The sequence below is a fragment of the Eurosta solidaginis genome, chromosome 5, assembly GCF_040869045.1.
Source record: "Eurosta solidaginis isolate ZX-2024a chromosome 5, ASM4086904v1, whole genome shotgun sequence".
In the NCBI taxonomy this organism is placed as follows: Eukaryota; Metazoa; Arthropoda; class Insecta; order Diptera; family Tephritidae; genus Eurosta; species Eurosta solidaginis.
In genome coordinates, this window is record NC_090323.1 from 91838299 (window position 1) to 91850933 (window position 12635).

Here is a 12635-nt window from a genome sequence, read left to right on the forward strand (position 1 = left end):
ATGTCTTAAAAGGTGGACCGCAAATTGTCTGGGTGGTCGGCAGGCATCGGTGCAATTTAGAAAAGAAACATCAAAACTAAGAAGAATTAAGCAAGGGGTGCCACAGGGTGGTGTCCTATCCCCACTTTTGTTTAACTTCTACATATCAAAACTATCTTCGCCACCAGAAGGAGTTATTATCGTTTCCAACGCCGATGACTGCACAATAATGGCCACAGGCGCAGGCCCACATATCGATGAGTTTTGTAACAGAAAAAACGGCTACCTCCCTGATCTCTCCAGTTTTTTCACCTCGCGAAACTTGGCATTATCACCGACCAAATCCTCCGCGACCTTATTTACAACATGGACGTCCCAAATGTCGACCATTTTGAACATCCACGTCGATGGCACTACGCTACCACTGTCCCATACCCCAAAATCTTGGGTGTGACGTTTGATCAGGATCTACATTTTGGTGAGCATGCAGCCACAATTGTACCGAAAATCCAGAGCCGTAATAAAATCCTCAAATCTCTTGCTGGCAGTACTTGGGGAAAAGACAATGAAACGCTCATTACCACTTACAAAGCAATTGGCCAGCCGATTGCATGCTATGCGTCCCCTATATGGTCGCTGTTTAGGTCAGTGGCTTAATTAATTTCCTACCGGGTAGCCACCCTCGACTTAACAATTTTTACGTTTGTCAGCAAGCAACGGCTAACTTCCAATCGTCCTCTTGATCCAGCATTTTCTTTCGTTAAGAGAGAAAATTCGGGGTTCGGTGACGATTTGCAAGTTGCCGTCGGCTCTGATTTAGTTTGCCTGATACTAAATTAATATTGACGAAATAAAGACTGATTTTAATTATTATACATATTTCTATGTATAAATACTAACTATCGTGTTTTTATTTCTTTCATGTAAAACACAATTGGTTTCATTCCCGCCAATTGTGTCCATGGACCTTCGTAGCCGTTCTACAAACAAGCAATATTTCCTATAAGAGCTTTGATATCAAAGAAGGAACACTTAAGCCAACAGGTTCCGAATATACAAAGTACATACATATTCATCCTGCTCCCAAATTCACCAAAAAAAAAAAGAATAATCAAATACGGGTGAGTTTTTCTGTGCAAAATTCAAATTCAATAAGAAAACAAAAATAACCTTAATAAAAGTGATTTTCGCGGAGTTTTGCAACAAAACAAAAAAAAATTGTATTACCTCTAATAATTTTTTCGTTTCTGCGCGAGTAATTTTGCATTTTTTTCTTGCTTTTCCAATACTTGGAAAACTTCGGCTCGCTCCATCTTTGTATTGTCCGTCCGAACGGACATAAACAAAACAAAAAGTGATAAATTAATTATTGTACAGTGAGTTCTTTTAATTTTTTTTTTTTTTAAATTAATCTTTTTAAATTCGTGAACAAGTGTCCAAATTGGGAATTTTCTTGCATTTTTACCGTCCTTCTTCAAATTGCTATTATTTTTGTTCATCGGTGGCACAAATATACGGCCAAAATTGCCCATTGGACACTGTTTTTTGTTCCTTTAAATTAATCACAACACAGCACTTCACTATAAATTCAATTTAAATAATTAATTATCACATAGTTTGTGTGAATACAAAATCACTCGCGCCGCGTTTATTTCAATAATTATAATCGTTTTAATTTATAAAAGTAATAATAATAGCGATTTGCGATCGCATTATTAACAACTTCCCTGTCCCCATACAAAGCGCTCTGAGAATGCCCAACACCCATTATTTTTTTGTATTTGTTAATTGAATAATATGATAAAATATTATTTTTATAAATAATTTGACATATATTTACCTTATTTTGGCTATTTTATTTTGTGAGTCAAATGTGACTCCTGAACGTAGCAAAAACAATTTTGTTTACCACGTTCAATGTCACATGTGAACATATAGGACCATAAGAAAAAATTTAAGTTTTCGAATCACAATAACGGTAAATTGATATATAAATGTCAAAAGCGTGTATTAGTGTGTTTTTTGTTTAATTAAAGTTTGAAGTATATACAAAAATTGAAGGAAATGAGAAAAAGGTATCAGAAAAAAAAAATTCGAAGTTCCCTTTCATTTTCCTCAAGTTTAGGTCTTCTGCTGCAACATCTTCCAAAGATGCTAGAGCAGCGAGGAAAAAGTATAAGTTAGCGTACCAGACTTATGTGAAGTGCAAAACGTGACTTATTCACGGCCATTTACATACAGAATCAAGGGCTCGCCTCCGAGTCAAGTACAATCGTGTTTTTCGAACACACATAAAGGGATCCTACTGGGAACAGCTCGAATCCACCTGCGATATAGTGATACCATATACTCGGCCCGAGCCTTAATAGACTCCGGCTCCGAGTGTTCATTCATTATGGAACGGCTTCGCTGACGTATCGGGCTTCCAGCCAAAAAAGTGAACGCTACAGTGTCAGGTTGGAGGGTATTCGGAAGGACTTGACGAGTAATCTTCTCGCCCAGGAAACGGTATTCGGATGGATACTTACGGGACGGACCAACCCCAACAAAGAGGCGACAACCTGTGTCTCTTTCTACAATGAAATCTCTTTGGATCAACAACTGTCAGTATTTTGGGAATTGGAAGATATCCCAAGGAACGCGATCCGTACGGCTGATGAGGAATACTGCGAGAAGATTTACAAAGTCACTACGACGCGAACGGATACGGGGAGATATATCGTCTCTCTACCATTTCGAAAGAATTTCCCAGCAGATATTTCTTTAGGGTGCTCACGTAAAATTGCGTTCTCGAAATATTTGCGTTGTGAAGGTAGGCTAGCCAAAAACCCATCTTTCCGAGAGGAGTATACGAGAGTCCTTAAAGAATATGATCAGTTAGGTCATAGAAAGCACTTCTACGAAGGTGAGAGTTGTATTTAATGCTTCGTGTCCCTCGGACAATGGTGTGAGTTTGAACGACACTCTGCTCCCCGGTCCCATCCTTCAAGGCGATTTTACGATCTTCATTCTCAGATGGAGACTGTTTAAATTTCGTATTTAGTAGCGACATCGAGAAGATGTATCGTCAAATATTTGCTCATCCTCAACAGAGGAGATTTCAAAGGTTTACTTTTCGTGAGTCCACAGATGAACCCATCCGTCAATTTCAATTAAATACGGTCACTTTCGGCGTAAACTGCGCTCCCTACCTAGCAGTAAGAACATTGCTTCAATTTAGCATCCGGCCGCCTATAACCGCACTGCGTTACCCAGCCTTTACGCACTAAACACACCCCTGAGTGCAAATGGCATCGCTGTCAGCTGTTGCTGAACAGCAATGCCAATTGCACTCAGCAGAGCATTGCATTCAGCAATGAAAAATGATGGCCCCTGAGCGTGGGTGAAAAAACGAATTAGATTAGAGTCGCGTGAGTGAACAAAAGTGGCGGTCGTGCTAAAAAAGGAAAAAGTAGATAAAAAAGGGGAAATTATTTATGAACTAAATTTATTAAAGAAGTAAATGTTTGAATAAAAAGAAAAACTCTATTGTAAAACATAAAAACAACATTTCATTTATTTAAACAAAAAGGAAGAAGCTAAAGGACCAAAAATTTAGAAAAAGTAAGTGTGGGTGTGTAGAAGCAGCGAGTGTGTGTAGCAGAACAATTTTCATGGCGACCGTGGGCCGAAGGCCTGCATATATGGCGAGTGGCCAAAAGGAGGCCAACCTCCCCACAGGCGTGGGTGTACCACCGATTAAGTGGAAAAGAAAACCACCACATAAAGGTTACACAAAATTTAAATGAAATAGTAACAAAATACACATATACAAAAAAGAAAAAAGTTTAAAATTAAAAAAATTTACAAAAAACCCTACAAAAAAATTTAAAAACCTACAAAAAAACCATAAAATCAAATAAAAATCCAAAAAAATATAAAAATGCAAAAATTTTACAAAAAAAAAAAATAAAAAATCCAAACACTATACAAAAAAATGTTCTTTAAAAAAAAACTATAAAAATTACAAAAAAATACAAAATTTAGAAAAACCCTACAAATACGGGGAAAATACAAAAAAAGAAAAGGCAACTGAGTTAAACAAAAATTAATTTTCTCTACAAAAACTTTTAAATGGTTACATAGGGTGGTGTTTGGAGTGCAAATAATAATGCGTAAATTAATTTATTCGGAGATAATAAAAATAGAAATAACTACATAGCTTTTTTGTAAAGAAAAACGCAGAAGATCTACAAATACAACATAGTCTAGAAAACTAACAACAACAGAGGTAAACTACAAATTATTAAAAACGAAAAAATCGACAAATTTAATACATAACGGAGACAATTTATACATACATATGTAAGAACGGATAATGGACGCACCAGAAGTGGGTGTACGTACGGAGACTTACAACCCTAACAATGACATGTAAGCCAGATATATACGTGCAACCATACAACCATAAAAACCAAAGTCTACATTTGGCGAGAATAAGAAAACGAGAAAGAAAAAAAAAAACGAACGAGAGTTAGTTAGTCGATACACAGATTTTCACGAAGCACCGCACCAATCATAATATTTCAACACGCGTAATAGTTTAACTTTAATAAACTTGTACATCATTTAATATTCATTTAAATAAACTGTACCAAATCAAGTTTAAATAAACATCTACTTAAATCCTACAAATAATTTGGGGGCTCAACCGGGATTTGCGATTGAGGATTATATTGTGCTGTGTGCGAGCGTCGTTAAACGCTGCAAAGTTAAATCCGTGAACGTTCATTAAATGCAAGTGAAGTGGCCGGCGTCATTAAGCGCTGTACAAAACATTTTTGCGGGCCACACATATCTGGTACGACGAACACCGTCTTCAAATGCTATGAAAGTGCTGATAAACGACATATAAGCGTCCTTAAACGCTGAACAGTAGCTTACAGTACATAATTTGCAAGATCCTACAAGTGTCATCAAACGCTTGGGAAAGTAGAAAGCGAAACGATTGAAAATGCGGCAGCGGTTTGAGTGAAGAACGTCATAGTACGAAGCAAAGTAGAGCAGAAAGATAGTTGGCAACATAAGCAGCTAGTTCTTTAAGAATCAAAACAAATAAAACTAAATGAAGACATTTGGAGAAAGCAGCTAAGTGGAAAGCGATACAAAATACTTTACATTCGTATTTATTATTAGTAGATTGTTTTGAAATTGAAATATTTTCCATATTTTTCTTTTTATTATTATTCAAACGTAAGCGCTTTTAAGTGAATTTCTTAGCTTTTAAAAGCGGTGCAGAGAGAAAAATGGACAAAGAGACAATATTAGCATTAAATGTAAAAGAGCTGCAGCAAGCTCTTGGTGAATTAGAAATATCTACCGCGGGACGTAAAGCGGAATTACAAAAAAGATTGTTGCTACACCATGGACACAAAATGACTGACGACGAGGACGATGACGATAATAAATCAGACAGTACGTTTGAAGATGCACCAGATACAAATTCCGCTACCGCCGTACCACCGGTAGGTAGATAAATATTTACGTTTAAAGACATTCAAGAAAGCTTAACGCAATTCAGTGGTGATGACAATCTTGATGTCCAGCTATGGATCAACGAATTTGAAGAAAACGCGTTAGTAGTAGGGTGGAATAGCGTGCAGAAATTTATTTACGGCAAACAATTACTAAGAGGGGCAGCTAAATTATTCATTCGTAGTCAGCGAGGGTTGGTAAGCTGGGAATTGCTAAAAGAAGCACTTGTTAGTGAATTCGGGAAAAAGTTTTCTTCATCGGAGGTACACAATAAGTTACGTAGCCGTAAGAAGAAAGCTAACGAAACGTTTCGAGAGTATTTGTATGTACTTACCGAAATTAGCAAGTCAGTAAATATTGATACTGAAAGTTTGATTTCTTATTTTGTTGAAGGTATACTAGATACGAGATTAAATAAAGCGGTTTTGTATGAGGCAAAAACGATCAGTGAATTGAAAGAAAAAATTAAAGTGTATGAAAAAATTCATCGAAAAGAAGGCGGCCAAATCTCTAAATCATTTCAAAGTTCAACAAGTACATCTAGCACTCAAAAGGTGTCAAAGCCATGCTTTAGGTGTGAAAGTACCACACATCTTATTCGTGACTGCAGCAGTCAAACAACTAAATGCTTCAAGTGTAATGGCGTTGGGCAAAAATCTTTTGAGTGCAAGAGTACAGATGATAAGAAAGTTAAAAAAGAGTGTGACAAAATTAATGTTGTAGAGATAGAAAAAGAAAAAATACGGCTACCAGTAAAAACAGTGAAGGTAGGAGGGTTAGAAACTGATGCTTTGGATCATACGGGATGTTGCCTATGCTTAATTCGACGCGATATTTTCGGCAAAATTAATTTTAAGGGCGAGGTTAACGACGACAAGCGAACTTTGTACGGTGCTTGTGCGAAAGAATTTTCGACTTATAGCCGTTTTGTCACAGAACTTGAAGTCGATGACTTGAAGTTTCTACAAGAGTTCCACATTACCAGTGAAAGTGCTATTCCGTATCCAGTATCTATAGGTACTTCAGTCCTTGATAAAGTTAATATTTGCGTAAAACCGGAAGGCACAACATTTTTGATGAGGGTTAATATATTACCACATTCGGGAAAAAGTTGAAGGAAAGAAGTTGAATTTATTAGAAGAATTTGAGAAGCTATGTTTGAATGCAGGAGAGTACAGCGAAAACATAGTAGTTCAGGAGTTGATAGAAAAAGTTACAAGCCCCAACGAATCGAAAAATGTAAAACTGAAATGAAGATAATTTTGAGTGGCGAAATACCGGGTTTCCAGCGAGCACGGAGATTATCCTTCGAAGACAAAAAGTTCGTTAATCAACAAGTCGAAGAGTGGTTGAAAGCAGATATTATTCAGCCAAGTTTCTCAAGCTATGCGTTGTAATAGTAAGCAAAAAAGACGGGTCAAAAAGATTGTGCTGCGACTACAGGTTATTGAGTAGGAAAATAATTCGAGATAATTTCCCTATGGCACGAATAGATGATGTCTTGGATAGGTTGCAAACGGCGAAAATTTTTACAACGTTGGACTTGGAAGATGGTTTTTTCCATGTTCCAGTAGCTGAAAATTCAAGTAAATATACGGCTTTTGTGACACCAGACGGACAATATAAATTCAAATATGTTCCGTTTGGTATATGTAATTCGCCAGCAGTATTTTGTCGATTTGTTAACTTTGTGTATAGACAGCTCATTCAAAATAAAAAACGATTGCGATGTATATGGATGACATCATCATTCCGTCCAAAGATGTCGATGAGGGTATATTGAAGTTGAAACGGGTTCTAGAAGTAGGGTCGCGGTACGGTATCTGTATAAAATGAAAAAAATGCCAATTTTTAGAGAAAAAAGTTAACTTTCTTTGATATATCATTGAGGAAGGGACAATTAAACCATCGGAAGAAAAGATTCAGGCAATTGAACAGTACCCAATGCCAACCGACAGGAAAACTCTCGAGCGATTTCTTGGATTAACTTCGTATTTCAGGCGTTTTATAAACAGGTACGCGTTGTTGGCCAAACCTTTGTCCGATTTATTAAAAAAAAGGAAGCGGTTTTAAGATAGGGGAGGAGCAAGTAACTTCTTTTAAAAAATTAAAAAACTGTTTAACAACTTCACCCGTGCTGCGGTTGTACAACCCCCACGCTGAGACGGAGATCCACACGGACGCGTCGAAATTCGGATATGAAGGAATCTTCATGCAAAGATGTAGCGAAGATCAAACTTTTCATCCAATTCAGTTTTTGAGTAGGAAAACAAGCCAGGCAGAAGAGAAATATAGCTCATATGAGCTGGAAGTTTTGGCAGTTATTGCTGCTCTTAAAAAGTATCGGATTTATTTAAAAGGTGTCAAATTTACTGTCGTTACTGACTGTAACGCTTTCGCGCTTACGATGCGCAAGGAAGACGTGCCCCCTAGGATACCAAGATTCTTGCAAGAATTTAACTACCAAATTGTCCACAGATCAGGAAATCAGATGAGGCATGTAGATGCCTTGAGCAGAATGCTTTGTTTACACATGGAAGATACTTTGAGGCATCGATTGTTACAAGCTCAGTTGAACGACGACTGGACAAAAGCAATTAGGACTATTTTAGAAAAGGGATCCTATGAAGATTTCTATATATCTCATGGAATCTTATGCAAGAATCCATCCAAAGAACTTGTCGTTGTCCCTTCGCAAATGGAAGAGGATATAGTGAGAACTATTCATAGGCAGGGCCATTATGCTGCGCGTAAAACGCAGGAGTTAATAGAGAGGTCATACCATATTCCGCAGCTAAGTCAGAAGGTAGCTAAGATTGTAACCAGTTGTGTGGAGTGCATCGTTGCAAACGCAAAGACTGGTAAAAAAGAAGGGTTTCTCTCACCAATTCCCAAAGACGATCATCCGTTAAGCACCTATTTAGACCACTTAGGGCCCCTGACAGCTACCGCAAAATGTTATAACCATATATTAGCAGTTTTAGATGCATTCTCTAAGTTTGTTTGGTTATATCCAACCAAAGATACGGGAGCATTAGCAGTAATCGACAGGTTGAGCAAACAAGCCGCTATTTTTGGAAACCCAAAAAGGGTGATAACTGATAGAGGTGCAGCTTTCACTTCGCAAGCTTTCAAAAACTACTGTAGTGAGCAGGGCATACAACATCTATATATAGCGACAGGAGCCCCGAGAGGAAACGGGCAAGTGGGGCGTATCCACCGTACCGCAATTCCGATGTTGACGAAACTTTCTTTGAGCAACCCCTGACCAATGGTATAAAAACGTTGCGAATGTACAACAATTTTTAAACAATTATCCAAGTCGTAGCACAAAAGTATCCCCTTTCAAGTTATTAACAGGGCTAAATATGCGTTTAGAAAAACACATAGACTTAAGCGAGTTTATCGTAGACGATGCAGTCAAAGAGCTGGATACAGAGCGTGAGCATATAAGGGAGACGGCTAGGGAAAACATTAGAGCGATCCAAGAAGAAAATAAGAAAAATTGTAATGTTAAAAGAAAAGCCGAGCAAACGTACGAAGAGAATGAATTAGTAGCTATAAAACGAACACAATATGGCTCTGCACTGAAAATAAAGAAAAAGTTTTTAGGTCCCTATAAAGTCACTCGTAAGTTGAATCACGGTCGATATGACGTTGAAAAAGTAGGCGAGCATGCAGGGCCGCACCGGAAGACGACGGTAGAGGAATTTATGAAAAAGTGGCGCGCATCGTTCGGGGACGAACGAATGTCAGGACGGCCGATTGTAGGAACGGTTAAAGGACGCACCAGAAGTGGACGTACGTACGGAGATTTACAACCCTAACAATGACATGCAACCCAGACATATACGTGCAACCATACAACCCTAAAAACCAAACTCTAGAGAAAGAAAAAAACGAACGAGAGTTAGTCGATACACATATTTTCACGAAGCACCGCACCAATCATAATATTTCAACACGCGTAATAGTTTAACTTTAATAAACTTGTATATCATTTAATATTCATTTAAATAAACTGTACCAAATCAAGTTTAAATAAACATCTACTTAAATCCTACACATATGGTAATAATTTGCGAAATTGATAAATTCTAAAATAATATAAAACCTAAAACTACAAAAGGGGTACTGTACCTCAAATACCACATAACGGTCACAGTAAGAACACGCCCCAAACAATTACGGCTATATGTACAGCTATACCAATACATAACGTCGAAAACTACAGCAAACATCAGCAGCAGCAGAACGCTGGCAGAGGAGGTTATTTGTATCAGAAGAGGGTATAATATGGCAGACTAGCAGCAGCTGAGAAGATTATATTATTCGACCGGCAACGAATAGCGGCTTCAGAAAAAGTTGCAATATGGGTATGGCGCACTGTGTGCACAAAACAAAAGTAGACTATTAAAATTTTCTTTCAACTTGTTTCTTTAAAAAGATTGTAGTTTTGAATTTTCATACTATCCTATCATTTTACTATATTATAATTAATTGTTCCTATAAATACCAAACATCAACATCACCTACATATGTAATTACTATTTTCAAACAAAATTTATTATTATTAAAACATTACAATAAATACAAAAAAAAACAAAAAACGAGAAAAGCACAACACAAATACATTTGTAAAAATTTTCTATGAATTTTTTTTTTAAATAATATGGGTCACAGTTAGACAAAACCAAACCTAAAATTTTCCAATTAATGCATCTAATCAAATAAAATTCTTTTTTCTACTTTTTCACATTCATTATATTTCAACTGTCTTAATCACAACTTCATAAATTTGTAAAAGATTTAATCTCGTTGATTTTAAATCCAATTTATAAAAATTCTAATCATTGTAAACTTTCACAAAAACATAACTTTGTAACATTTTCATTATAAAAACTTTTTTTTTTTGTTTTTGCCCAACTATCCCATATACGTACTTACGTTTTCAAGTGTAAAAATTTATTCTGCCAACACAAATATGACATTTTTGATTTTTTGGAAATACGGTGCGTCCGTAAACAAACATACATATTTTTATTTATTTTTTTGTTGCATAAAGCGGTGGTTCCGTAAATAACCAAGAGATTTTTTTTGCGTAAACGGTTGTTCCAACGAAATTTTTTTTTAATCCCGGCCCGTCCGAGGACATTCATATTACAAGTTTGAAAAGATTCGGTGCGCCCGTATATATAAAAATAAAACCATACAATTTTAATAAAAACGGTGCGTCCCTAATAACACAAACACATTGAGATCTTTTTAATAAAGCGGTGCGTCCGTTATCAACAGCCAAGTCCTTTTACCAAAATAAAATATTTTCCTTTGAAATCAATTTAAACTAAATTACTTCAATATACATTCAATTTATCATTAAATATTCAGTCTTTCATTAAATTGCCGGATGATGCTTTCAATTTCACATCAACATTCAATTCAATTTCAATTTCTGTTAAATTTTCGTAAGCAATTTCTACAAATTCGACTTTAATCAGTTTAAATATTTCTTCTTTGCTTCCTACTGCATATGTTTCTTAGAAACAAGAAAGTAATTCCCAAAATTTCAGAGCAAGACTCAGATTCCGAAAATTCAGATTCCAATTCCAAAAATTTTAATTCCGAAAGTTCCGATTCTGAAAATCTTGATTTTAAAAGCCCAGTTTCCGAAGGCTCAACCACAATCAAAAATCTTGTTGTTAGAATTTCGTTGTCCGGAGAATTTCACGGATTTGAGGAATTGCCCGAAACATATATCTCAAATCCTGCTAATTCCGATACAAATATGGCAACTCCTGAGGAAAAAAGATCGTTTATCAGCATATGTGCTGGTAGTATGCGTAAAAATTATAGCAGTGAGCCCCTATGTCTTGAATCTTTCATTAATAAAATTGAGTTAATCGAAGAATTTGTCGACGAAAATTTAACTGGCACTTGTATTTCATTTATTAAATCCCAACTCGATGGTAAAGCTCGAGAAGCGATACCAACTCAAATACTTTCAGTTAATGATATAAAAATAGCACTACGTAACCGTATAAAACCCGACAACTCCAAAGTTGTGGCCGGAAAAATTGGAGCTTTGCAAAGTTAATAATAATAATTACACCGATTTCGCAAAACGCGTCGAGGAATTGTCTGATTCTTTAGAGCGTTCGCTCGTTATCGAAGGGATTACTCAGGCAAAAGCCCATGAAATGGCCATCGAGCAAACAGTTAACCAATTTTTCTGATTCCAAGGACGTTGTAGCTAAACTGATTGTAGAGCAATCAAATGAAATAAAAGAACGCCAAGTTTTAGCTTTTAGTGCGCGGAACAATAACAATTTCAAAAATTTTCAAAGTAATAACCGAGGTCGAAATTTCCAAAATCAAAGTCGTAACTTTAACAGTTATAGACAAAATAGACCATCTTTTAGTAACAGTAACTATGGCAACAACTTCAATCGCGGCAATCAAAGGCAAAATTTCCGTCGCGGCGGCGGAAATCGGCATCAGTCTAATAATAATAATAATAGCAGCAATAGGCGTACTAGCAATAATAATGGTTCTAACACTTCCAATAATAGAGGTAGAAATTCAAGTGTCCGGATTTTAAACAGGAAAGCCCGTCAGGAGCGAACACTGAGGGAGGACGAGGCAAATTACTAACTGATTCAGCTCACAGTTTTTCTTCTAAAAACGTTTATTGCCTTAACTTCAATTATTCCGATTTTATACAAATAAACATTACTGGCTCTAACAAATTTTGTACATTTCTAGTCGATACACAAGCCGACATTTCATTAATTAAAATTTCTTCTCTTAATAAAAATTTGTCAATTAATAACAATGATACAATTAGTATTACTGGAGTAACTACAGACACAGTTTCTACATTAGGTACTTTTACAACTAACTTACACTTTTCAAATTTTTATATCAAACATACGTTGCACGTGGTAGAAAATGATTTCAACATTCCATCCGATGGAATACTTGGTAAGGATTTCCTAAAAAACAAATAAATGCGATATCAGCTATGCAACAAATTGCATTTCCTTCGGGATAGGCAATGAAAAGATCGCACTTCCCATCCTTCACGGAATGGAAAGCGATACATTTGTTATACCACCTCGTTGCGAAGTTTATAGAATTTTTGC

At 36.3% G+C, this 12635-nt stretch overlaps 1 protein-coding gene across 5 annotated transcripts in view; it reads left to right on the forward strand.

The window, feature by feature from the left end:
- Positions 1-12635, forward strand: part of Adi1 (acireductone dioxygenase 1) — a 322358-nt gene that overhangs the window by 75181 nt on the left and 234542 nt on the right. For 2 of the 5 annotated variants that reach the window (XM_067757440.1, XM_067757442.1), the window contains exon 3: positions 955-1100. The exons of the other annotated variants lie outside the window; for them this stretch is intronic. In XM_067757440.1, coding sequence (XP_067613541.1) covers positions 955-1100 — 146 coding nt within the window. The remainder of the gene's footprint in view (positions 1-954; positions 1101-12635) is intronic. 5 annotated transcript variants of the gene reach the window in all.